The sequence below is a fragment of the Euleptes europaea genome, chromosome 9 (assembly GCF_029931775.1).
Source record: "Euleptes europaea isolate rEulEur1 chromosome 9, rEulEur1.hap1, whole genome shotgun sequence".
NCBI lineage: Eukaryota > Metazoa > Chordata > Lepidosauria > Squamata > Sphaerodactylidae > Euleptes > Euleptes europaea.
In genome coordinates this window covers 45,883,693-45,895,800 of record NC_079320.1, presented here as the reverse complement: position 1 = coordinate 45,895,800, position 12,108 = coordinate 45,883,693, and the positions used below count along the sequence as shown (strand labels likewise).

The 12,108-nt window shown below is 45.6% G+C and overlaps 1 protein-coding gene across 1 annotated transcript; it reads left to right on the top strand.

Moving 5' to 3' along the window:
• Window positions 1-2,309: 2,309 nt before the first annotated feature.
• On the top strand, window positions 2,310-8,424 carry SFRP2 (secreted frizzled related protein 2). The gene is made up of 3 exons (XM_056855410.1): window positions 2,310-2,817; window positions 5,281-5,361; window positions 7,959-8,424. Exons 1-3 carry the CDS (start codon window positions 2,310-2,312, stop codon window positions 8,261-8,263), a joined length of 894 nt encoding a protein of 297 aa, XP_056711388.1. The 3' UTR covers window positions 8,264-8,424.
• Window positions 8,425-12,108: the final 3,684 nt, after the last annotated feature.

The window sequence follows — 12,108 nt, the reverse complement described above, 5'->3', positions numbered from 1 at the left end:
AAGAGAGCGCTGGCTCTAATCCACCTGACTGGGGGAAATAATGTAATCTTGGTTACAGAAGATTGCATAGTCCTTGTTCTCCATGCCCTCATTATTCTACCCAACACATGAGGTACTTGGTAAGGCATTCTTTGTAGCTAAAGGATGAAACATTTTAAAGCTGTTCAAAACGTGGACTATCCCCGTCATGTGGAGAGTATCCAACCAGTGGCTGAGATGGAGGGGCTTCCCATCATGATTGGTGGCCGCAGGTCTATGACCAGGGCCAGTTCAAAGTATTTTACCAGTCCAAGCACCATTGATTACCTCAGACGCAACCAGTGGTGGGATGGGATCAAGAAGCAATGATGGGCATCCGTTGCCTCTTGTTGCACTGCTGCTGGCAGGGACCAACCCAAGCCCAGTGGCTCTTTACAGGGCGCAGCCAAAGGCAGCATGGGCCTGGGATGCAACACTGGACATAAACCATATCCATCACCTCCTCCAGTAATGCTACTAGCCACTGAGGCCACTGTTCCTTTGCCAACCAGAAAACAAAGACGACTAAGCATAATTTCTCTCCCAGCAACTGATATTCCCCCCCTCCAAACAATTGACAGTTGTAGCTGCTGTTGGCTTAAATAGTGAAGACAGAATGGAATCTTCTGTCTCGGAAGTAGACACTAAAAGATCAGAAGACACTGAGGAAGCTGATAGGATTGTTCTGCACTGTGGTTGCTGCACTCCCTACAGATATCACAGTTATATCACAGCCCCTATGGATAACACTCCCTACAGGCATAACAATGGCACTACTGGGCTTGTACGTGTTGCTTGAAAGTGAAGGCACTATGTTATGTTGTTGCACCCAGGTTTAGCAAGACGTATTTTGGTTGCCTATCGGAAAACAGTAGTCTGGAGCAATTTCCATATGTGATATTTTGGGGATCTGTTTTAACTGTAATATAATACATTCAGATACCTCTGACCCACCTTTTGATAGTGATTATCTTTGAGAACAAGTCACAGTTGTGATCTTCCCTAAGGATTCACAGCGCTTGACAACGGGATTCAGCAGACAAGACCAATGAAGAAGTTGGTTTACTATTTAATATAATGCCATATTTTTTTCTTCATTTTTGACTGTAGATTGACAGAACGTTAGGGTTATCCATTACAGACATAGGGATCGTCACTCTGATTCCAGTCCCGCCCATTCCACTCGGGCGACTTTCATTCCAGTCTCAGGCCAGTTTATATGGCCCCATATGCCATCATTCCATATTGGGGGTGGGGGGGGCTGGCATTCCAGTCCCAGAGAACTGATGCCGCCCCCAGGGACTTCCATTCCATACCCAGGTTTCTCCAAAACCATTCCATATTTTCATTGCTATATCAGTGGAGCCCACCCACCCCCCTTATGTCCAATGGGCCTTCAGGCATCTCCCATTGTTCCCACTAGACCAGTGGTTCCCAACCTTTTTTTGACCAGGGACCACTAGGACTTTTTTGTTCGGTGCAGGGATCCCAAGGTTCAAAATAAAAATTCCGAGAATTTGAAAATAAACTTTGATCATAACTGTTAGTTAAACATTAAACTTAGAATAATATTTGAATATATTTTTATAATAGAGAACTTTTAATTGAAAATATTAATTTATTTTGGGTTTATAACTTTGTTTCGCAGACCTTAATTTCATTCTCATGGACCCCCCAGTTGGGAACCAGTGCACTAGACATTCTTGCCATTCGTTTGAGCCTGTGGGCTGCCTAACCCACGTTCCCTGCCAGGCCAGGCACGGCTCCCCTGGCCCGACCCCCCCACCAAAGGCAGAGAACTGCAAGAGGGGGGGACAGCTCCACCGTAGTCCTCCCTCCTTTGTGGGCGTGACCAAGGAGGGGGGGGTCAGACACCCGTCGCCTTCCCCTCCCGCCTGGTTGCACCGTCTGCAGAACCCGACTGGCCCGTCCAAGTCGCGTTTCCCGGGCAAAAGGTCCGCGCAAGAGTCCTTTGCAAGTGCCCGGGCCGGAAAGGAAGCCCCCCACCCCCATAACCCTCTTTCCCCCCCCCCAAGCGGCCAATCCTCGCCGAGGTCCTGTCGGACGGCGCCGCCCCTTCGCCTCCCCCCAACCCCTATTTGCATAAGAAGTGCAAGAAAGGGCCGGTGCGCGGCGCGCGGCGGGCAGTGGAGGTCCGGCGGGGCCGAGCGAGAGGGAGTCCGGCGTGGTGCGCGGGGGGACAGCCGCATGTAGCCGGCGCCTTTCTGCCTCGGGCCTCCGCAGCCGCCCCCCGCCCCCCGCCCCCCCCCCGGGCCCCGCTGCCCTCCGCGATGGCCCGGCGCGCCCTGGCGCTGGCGCTGGTGCTGGTGCTGGTGGCGGCGTCGCGGTGCGCGGCGTCGAGCCGCGGGCTGTTCCTCTTCGGGCAGCCCGAGCTGGCGTACAAGCGCTCCAACTGCAAGCCCATCCCGGCGTCGCTGCTGCTGTGCCGCGGCATCGAGTACCCCAACATGCGGCTGCCCAACCTGCTGGGCCACGAGACCCTGCAGGAGGTGCTGGAGCAGGCGGGCGCCTGGATCCCGCTGGTGCAGAAGCAGTGCCACCCGGACACGCGCAAGTTCCTCTGCTCCCTCTTCGCGCCCGTGTGCATCGACGACCTGGACGAGACCATCCGGCCCTGCCACGCGCTGTGCCAGCAGGTGAAGGACAGCTGCGCGCCGGTCATGTCCGCCTTCGGCTTCCCCTGGCCGGACATGCTGGACTGCGGCCGCTTCCCCCAGGACAACGACCTGTGCATCCCCCCGGCCAGCGGCGAGCACGTCCTGCCCACGCCCAGGGAAGGTAAGGGGGCGCCCGGGCCTGGCCGGCGGCGGAGAGCGCGGGTTTGGAGCCGCGGAGCCCGAGCGGGAGAACCGGGTTCGAGTCCCCGCTCCTCCGCGCGAGCGGCGGAGGCTCATCCGGGGAACTGGGTTTGTTTCCCCGCTCCTACATGCGAAGCCAGCTGGGTGACCTTGGGCTAGTCCCGGCTCTCTCCGCCCCACCTGCCTCACAGGGTGTCTGTTGTGGGGAGGGGGAGGGAAGGTGCTTGTGAGCCGGTTTGAGTCTGCCTTCAGTGGTGGAGAAAGAGGAGGTCTAGAAACCAACTCTGTACCAAGAGTTGGTCTAGAAACCAACTCTTCTTCTTCCGCGCCCTTGGGGAGACATGATGGCCGGTGGCGGACTGGCCATTGTGTCTGCTTGCCCGGTGGCAAGTGGGCCCTGGGGGCCCTTGATGAAGTGGGTCCCCTTAAACATTAGACAATATGTTAAAAATAAAAATTAACTGATAGCCTTATAGTTGTGGGTGGGCCCCCTCTGCTTCCTGGCAACCAATGTTTTTAGACCCAGTGCGCCACTGATGCTGACCACTTACACACGGGAGGTTTTGCCTTGGATTTGCCGCTCTCTAGATGCACGTTTTCCCCCATCTGAATTCTCAAAACTCGACATAGGGGCTTAGTTTTGAGTTTTGAGGATTCGGATGGGGGAAATGTGCATCTAGAGAGCGGCAAATCCAAGGCAAAACCTCCTGCACATAAATAGCATGGTTTACAGCGCAAGACCATGCCAAGGTCTGCATAGGGTTGTAGTTACTTATGTGCAGGCAGTTGGGATCCTATGTCTGTTTACTCAAAAGTAAGTTCCGCTGAGTTGGAGGGGCCAAAACTTGAGCGTGTGCGTGCAATCATAAGTCGTTTTAATTGTGCTGGTGCCCAGGTAAGAGTGCAATGAATTGCAGCCTAAGTAAATGCATGTGGAAATAAACCCTGTTGAACTTTACAAAGCATTGGTTCTTGTAGGTTATCCGGGCTGTGTAACCATGGTCTTGGTGTTTTCTTTCCTGACATTTCGCCCGCAGCTGTGGCAGGCATCTTCAGAGGAGTAACACTGAAGGACAGTGTCTCTCTTTACAAAGCATGTTTAGAACCCGCTGTTAACGTTTGCCACATGAGACCCGTAACAGTTTCCAACGAGCAGAGACCTTATAATAAAAGGCATAGCATAGATGCCTTTTCTCTAAAATCAGTACAGAACCTAACATTTCCCATGCCTTCAAAATATCACAAGCTCTAGAGAGCAACACAATGACCATCCCTGGTCCAGAACACTGCAGTTCTGCTGGACAAACAAGTCCATCTCAGTTCTAAACATGTTTGCTCAAAATGAAGTCCAACTGAATAACAGTAATGTCCTAGGATATATTCTTAAACTTGCAGCTGTATAGGCTAATTCTAAGTATATTTACTTGGAGAAGTCCCTTGAATTCCCTAGGTGTGTTGAGGATTGCAGAATAAGTCAGACAAACCTAAATAGTGTGGCGCCCTGAGTCACAACAGCTTTTCCCTAAGCACTGATTCTTGGTGCTTATTAAATACTATGGAGTTTTCTCTCTCCTACAACTGTTTGCTCGTCTGGTGAAATGGCTGCATTAACTTTTAGGGTATCTCATTTCCCATTTAAAGTGTTATAAAAACGACTGGAGCAGGAGTTACAGAAATAACTTTTCTCTCTCTCATTGATAAGGAGTGAAACGGGTTCTTTGAAGTCCACAATAATTTGTTGCTAGATAAACAAATGCAAAGTGCGTCAAATCCACGAATTGTCATTTGTTTTTAAAAAAAAGCAAATTGCCTCCAGCTTTTACTAGTTTACTGCTTGGGAAGATGGTTCTTATTAGCTACAGGAAAAAGGAGTAAGGTGAGATTTTCCCAAGTTCTTAAAAACCAGCAATAAGAGAAGAGAGAACAGATTTTCTGATGCAACCTCATCATTGATTTCTGTTCATCCAGAGAGAGCTGGGGAGGGGGGATAGCAGCTATGTAATCTTCCCCCCCCCCCGGAGACCCCCCCGGAGAATTCACATATCTCCTCTTTCAATATCCTATCAAATTCCATTTCAGTTGTCTCTGATATGTGCGAAACATGGCTAGTTTTCATTTCTGTTCTTTTTTCCCTACTAAGAACAAACCATCCCAAAATCAAAATCCCCTTAGGCTGCCCCTGCAGGTTGTTCCGAAGACGCCATTCATTTCTGCCACTTTCTTTATATTTCACCACTTCTTACAGTGAGTTCAATAAAATCCATATAGATGATTTTCAAAAGTTTATTAGCAACATTAAGTTAAACGTAGCCGAATATATGTGGGGCGAGACAGCAGAATTTGGTGACCATAACTATGTCTAAAAGAAGCAAACTTTGAGTTTAAACGCCACCTACTGTTCTCTTTTGAATATGGATTCTGTTTTACATATTTACATTTCTAGCACCAAAAGTCTGTGATGCCTGCAAAAGCAAGAATGAGGATGACAATGAAATTGTGGAAAACCTTTGCAAAAATGACTTTGGTAAGTGGAAGCAAGTTTCTGTGATTTAAAAAGGGCAGGTTTCCCGGCCTTGCTGAAATCTCTGACTGATTATCTAGTTTTTCTTCAAATCAAGTAGATAAACCTTTTTATAAGCAAATGTTCAACATGGATACAATCCCATCTTATTAGGATACAAAATTATTGTGGTTGTTTGGCTTAGCTGTGTGGGCAGTGTAATGATTTTTTTTTTTTGAACCAACCTGACAGGCACTGTCTCAGTAGTAAAGTACCTGATATTATGAGAGGTGGCAGGGTCTGTATTCTTCAGGAACTGTTTGAAGGAGATGCCTCTTATTCCCCCTCCCCTGGTGGGATAAATCTCCTGTTGATGAAGATCTAGCCCATTCTGGGCTGAGAACAGTGAATAGCTTTTTCTTCCACTGCAGTGCCGTTCACAGGTATCCAGTCTTACTTTCCCACACAGGAGTGACTGGAAATCACTTCTGGAAGAAAGTAAGGTGCCCTAAACAGATGGCAAAAATTGCCCTTGCTGGCACTAGTATCTAGAGCAGACAGCCAGTTTTCCCTGTCTTTCAATTATGTCTCTTTGACTTCAACCTGTAATAACCAATAGGAGCCACTGAAAGCCACTTATTTATCTGAAGAAAAGTTAACCCATTGCTCCAAAGTTTAAAACAGGTAGCAAGCATGTATTTTTAAAAAACAGTTTAAATAAAATCTGTAGTATCGTCAAAGAAACAACTGCCAGTATAGACGGGCCCTGGTGTCTTTGCTGTTGTGTGTGTGTGGGGGGGTGGGGGTGGGATTTGAACCCAACACTACCTTGTAGGCCCTTTGAAAAACAATAAGGCAGAAAGCAGCATGTCCTCCCCTTGGCAAGCTGTTCCAGAGCACATATGTCCGTAGCTGTGTCGGGAGAGAGAGCCCTTTCTGTATCCCTCTACACCTTTCTTTGTACATATACGGATACCTGTATTTAATAATAAAACTGGATTACCACAGGCATATATGTGGTCCAAAAGTGAGATGACTTGTGCAAAAAAAAAAAAAAAACATTAGAGAGCTCTTACCATTGGGGGGAAAAAAACCCAATACATTTATTTCCAGAGTTACTAACCACATTCTCCACTGCAAGTGTTTGAGGCAACATCCAGTGTAAACGTTGCTACAACTGCTACTTTCAGTTTCCTGACAAGATGTTTGCGTGCCCCGGTATGCTGATATGTGGGTTAGTGGAAGCGTACAAAAGAAAGCTCGAATGCAAGCCTGGGCTGCAGATCTTGGCTCCATACTGTTTTCCCCCTTGTCTGTTCCTACAGAGCTGGGGGAGGGGGGACTAAGAAAGGGGCGCCTGAGCGCCTGTCCTGCTGTGGATCCGACAGCACGGCTTTTCTCCTCTCCGGTTCCCATCTTCCCATTGGGGAGAAGAGAATGCTGCGCTACTGAATCCTGCTGGGAACCGAGGGAAGCAGGGTTTTCTCCTCTCGAATGCCTGACTTGACACGGTGGGAAGAGTTGGCAAACTCAGAAGGCGCAAAGGGCATGCTGTTTATCGATCGTAACGTTCATTCACACCAAAGCCCACAACCCCTTCAACGTTCCCAAAACAATCTGTTGTTCGAAGTTCCTCTTGAAGAATTGGAGGTTCCAGAAATGATTGCTTAACTGCTATAGAATTAAGCGGGTTGTGAATCTCATTACAGATGTGAGCTGGGCGACAAATTGTTGCGAAACCTAACCATCTCTTGGTTACAAGCGATTGCAAAACTTTTTTTGAGCAAAGCTGATTAATTGTAAGAAAACCATTGGCAGGCAGAGAGAAAAAAGAAAATAGTAAACATGTGCTACAATGTTATCGTTTTATAACTATAAAAACATTTGCAGTGGAATTCTAAAGAGATTAATTGTATAGTAAACTAGTGTCAAATTGACAGCAGGTTACGATTGCCCATTACTAGCCTAAGATTCTATCTGCCACATCCAACATGAGCTATTCAGATAAGTTTTTGTTTTTTTAGGGGCTAAGAGTTTTTGCAACCTTCTTAAAGAGCCTTGTGTTTGTCGTCCTCTTAATTGTTTTTTCAAATCAAATGCAGCTGTTAAACGACTTCTTCTTGTACACAATATACAAGCTGCATTGATTCCTTCTTACAGGTTCACCCAAGACTCTTTCTGACCTTGTAAATCCTGTCTACAAAGTTTTCATCGACTGCAGAGATCAAATTGCAGTGAAACGTAGACCTCTCCCTTTTCCCCCCTGCTGCTTCAATGAGAAAACATCATTCTAAGTTCAACCCTAATGCATAATTATTATACAAAATTTCGGTGTTTGCAAATGATGGAAAAGCTGGAGGGAAAGAGCCATTTAGAAAAGTTTTGTTGTTGTTGTTTTTAAAACACACACACCCAAAGGTTGATTCAAACCGAAACGACTTGCATGCCCTTTGTGGCTTTAGAAATGGAGCCACCTGCTGTCCATCCTGTCAGCCCCTGACAGTTTAATTAGCAATAGAAGACTTCCCTCCCCAGGTCCTCTTTATGTGCACTAATGGGAAAAACCTCTCTCTTTCTCTCAACCCCATTCCTCTCTCCCCCTCACCCGTTATCCTGATTAGCCTTGAAGATAAAAGTGAAGGAGATCGCCTACATCAATGGGGACACCAAGATCACCCCAGAAACAAAGAGCAAAACCATCTACAAGCTGAATGGCGTGACAGAAAGGGATCTGAAAAAGACTGTGCTCTGGCTCAAAGGTGGCCTCCAGTGTACCTGTGATGAGATGAATGATATAAACGCGCCCTACTTAGTGATGGGACAGAGGCTGGCAGGAGAGCTGGTGATCACCTCAGTAAAGCGGTGGCAGAAAGGCCAGAGGGCGTTCAAGAGATTCTCGCGCAGCATCCGCAAATTGCAGTGCTAGTCGCTTCTGGCCTTGCTGCCTTCGGTCCCTAGAGCACTGCCGAGTCTCTTGCACCTTCCTGCTTCTTCAGCCACAAAGCACAGCAGGCGTGGGAGAGGAAGACCCGTTTTAAAAAAAGGAAAGGGAGGCCGGTTTTGTACATATAGTAAAACTATAATAAAAAAAATGACTATTTTGTGAAGTATTAAAATACCTTGCTTAGAGCTAGTTATTTGCATTGGTCCAGAACGTGACCGGAAGGTTAAAAAGAAAAAAAATCTGTCATTTTGGTTTTCTGTTTCGAACTGTCTCGCAATACATTCTATATCGCTACATTTCTGTATAGGTTATATTAAGAACGAGTGTGTCAAGAATAAGGCGTGATTGTCAGGTTCACTTATGGGGTACAAAGCCACCATGAAGGGATGTGGCCCTGTCATTTTGGGGAAGTAGCACCTTCACAATATCATCACCGGTCTGGGGGTGGGGTTCGGTTAGTCAGAAGAAAGGGTTGCTGAGTGGAAATGATGGGAAAAGTTGCTTTGTGGTGATTTTTCCACATTAAGTCAGCGCTGTGGAAAAAGGTAGAGTTTGCAGCTTGGACTCTTGCCCAGTTATTCGTCACAATCCCATTTCAAGTGGGCTTGAGTGTGCTTAAGTTTTTGTTGGGGAGTGGCCATTACGGTTTAATTTGGTCTTGAATGTTAGGCCTACTTTTCTCTCATATGTGCCATCTATTTCTATACACTATCGAAAAATCCACTGTTGCATGTGCTACTTATGAAGAAACTTCACCAATAAAGGTATATTAACAGGTTTTTTTTAACACAGTATTGTATACAAATCGGTCAATAACAAGAATTTTAAACTGACTGGAGAGCTTTTGTGTTTTTCTGGTACTTTTGCCTTCACAAAGTAAACCTTTATTTCAGCCTAACTGTAATATAACTAGTCATTATTCTAAAAAGAGTTGTAAAATATTACTTTAAACAAATCTTGTAAATATTTCCAGATAAACCTTATATTCTTGTATATAAACCTAACACAGTAGTTTACCTTTTGTCTTTGTTTTTTGCCAATTTTGATCCATATGACCAGAACCTTTCCTTATTCCACCCTCTCCCCGGTCATTAGACCAAGGCAACATATATTTTAAATATATCTATCCTTGGATGTGACTTTCTTCTTCATCCCATTTGGATTCACCACAGGGGAATGGTTCAGCAAAATGCGGTTAGTATGGAAACAGTATAAAATTAAAGTTCATCTAACTACCTTATTACAGTGGGATTTGCCTGGCTGCAATAAAGGATTTATAAGGATCAAATGGTTCAGCTGATGCCATGACAAACACTTGCCTGTTACAGCAGATAAAGGTTTGATTAAGGCCATTCAATCCTCTCCAGGTAATCTGTAAGGGCAGTAAGGCAGGATATAATTTTTAAAAAAATAATAAATAAAATAACTAAATTTCATTTTTCAGTTTGATCTAGGCCTATGGTATTAGTCAAAATGTTGAAGACACTTCAAGAAAACAAAGGCTGAGAGAAAAATTATGAGTGACCTGCATATTCTTTCTATACTTTCCCTGTAGCATCTGTAACAGCAGCTCTAGCATCTCCTGTGCTGAGGTGTACCACGTCTTGCTGGGCGACTCATTTCACATGAACAAAAGTTGTTTCTGAATTCTTTCTTGGCTCTTTTGTGTGGCTTCCAAAGCTGTTATTTGTACCTCAGAATTCATAGCTTAATATCAGTCTGCACCACACTCAGACCTGGTACACAAACACACACAGGAATAGGAGGTGGTAGAATCAACGGCAGATGGAGGATTGTGGAGGATCACCTTTCAAAATGCTCCCCTTGTTTAAAATAAATCCCTGCCCTGGGAAAATCAGCACAGGAAGCAGAGAAAGGTGGCAGAACCTTTCTCCTTTCTGTGCTGTTGTTTGGCAGGAAACTTTAGGCAGAGGAACATTCAAGGCCAGAATCTACCACCCGCAAGCCTGAAGTTGTACAGTGTCCATTCTACCATTTTTATCCAGCCTTCATTCTTCTGGATGTGGTAACCAAGCACTGGATTCAAAGCTTAGAGATGATCCAGCGTGGGGGGGGGGGATCATACCAAGATAGGTGCTGTGCGCACATTATTTTCAACGGGAAAAGTTTGATCTAAGCTATGGAACACTGAGGGAGGAGAAGGCAAGATTCAAGCCTGCCTTTGAACAAAGGAGTCATATTCTAGATAATACTCAGACAAGAGCTGCTGAAACGCTTAGTCCCAACTCCTGGATCAGACGTTTCAACTGGGGAAACATGAGTTTGTGTGCATGTTTCTGCCTGTTGACTCACGTTGAAACTATGCACAATACAAAGCTTCAATACTCCCAACTGTAGCTGCCTTCAATGTCTCTCCATTCCCCCCACCTCTGCAAAAAAAAAAGGGAGAAGAAACATTTCAGAACAATTCCCTTTTTTCAGATCCTAGATGTGTTTTCTTTTTTTGTATGTTGCCTTGTTTATCCATTTCTATTTTTAATTGGTTAATATTTTAGTACAGCTATTGTCAGGAAAATCAAAATTTCACTACTGTGACAAAAGTATTTTCTGACTTCAAATATAATGTTAGATCAACATTTAAGTCTCAAATGCAATATTCCACGTAGGCCTTTAGAGGGTTGTGACTGGAAAATTTAAACCCTTACAGCTTAATGTAGTTTTATATATTAAAATCTCAATTCTCATGTAGACTTTTCAAATTCTTGCTCCAGATTAAATCATCCCTGTGGGCCCAGACACAGCTTCCTTAGGATTCCTCCTCACATTACCAGACCCTACCCATGAAAACAAGCGCAATTGGTCCTTTGTGTGCATCATACATTTTGTATTCCATTCCATTCATAACCAAGCCTTCCTCCAAAGAGCTGAGGGCAGTATACACGAGCCCTCCCCAATTTTATCCCCACAACAACCTGTGAGTAAATTAAGGTTGGACCAGAACCAATGGGTTAAAATTAAATCAGAAGAGTTTCCATCTAGACATTAGGAAGAATTTTCTAACAGAGCGGTTCCTCAGTGGAACAGGCTTCCTTGGGAGGTGGTAAGCTCTCCTTCCCTGGGGGGTTTTAAGCAGAGGCTAGATGGCCATCTGTCAGCAATGCTGATTCTATGAACTTAGGCAGTTCATGAGAGGGAGGGCATCTTGGCCATCTTCTGGGCACTGGGTGTGTGTGGGGGAGGTAGTTGTGAATTTCCTGCATTGTTCAGGAGGTTGGACTAGCTGATCCTGGTGGTCCCTTCCAACTCTGATTCTAAGCTGAGAGATAAACCTGTCAGAAAGTGTGCCTTATCATTGCCTCCATGAAGGAGTCTTCACAATTATGACTGCACAGCACAGCTGCAGTTCCTCTGTGGCAACTAGCACCCTCAAGAGCTCTCCCTTGAAGGTTCTGACGATCTGGTGCTTTCACACATGTTAAATAATGCACTTTCAATCCACTTTAAATGCACTGTAGCGATTGTTGGCAAGTGGATTTTGTCATTTCACACACACACACAAAATCCAGTTGCAAGATGCATTGAAAGTGAAAGCACCATCAGTCAAGTCCATAACAGTTGCTAGGTAATCAAAAAAAATTAATTAGCCCAAAGCGATGTCAGTTGGGCCCAAACTGGAGCTCATGTGTACATGATTACCACAGGGACTTGTAGACAGACAGCAGCTGCAAGTTCATTGCAGGAACTGAATTCTGAAGCTTCACAGGGGGGGATAGGGGTCTTAGTAGGGTCGCCAACCTCCAGGTACTAGCTGGAGATCTCCTGCTATTACGACTGATCTCCAGCCGATAGAGATCAGTTCCCCTGGA

Coding starts and splice junctions, on each gene's coding strand:
- SFRP2 (XM_056855410.1), top strand. CDS start 2,310: ATGGCCCGGCGCGCCCTGGCGCTGGCGCTGGTGCTGGTGCTGGTGGCG. Junction 2,818..5,280: donor CCTGCCCACGCCCAGGGAAG/GTAAGGGGGCGC, acceptor TTACATTTCTAG/CACCAAAAGTCTGTGATGCC. Junction 5,362..7,958: donor CCTTTGCAAAAATGACTTTG/GTAAGTGGAAGC, acceptor TATCCTGATTAG/CCTTGAAGATAAAAGTGAAG.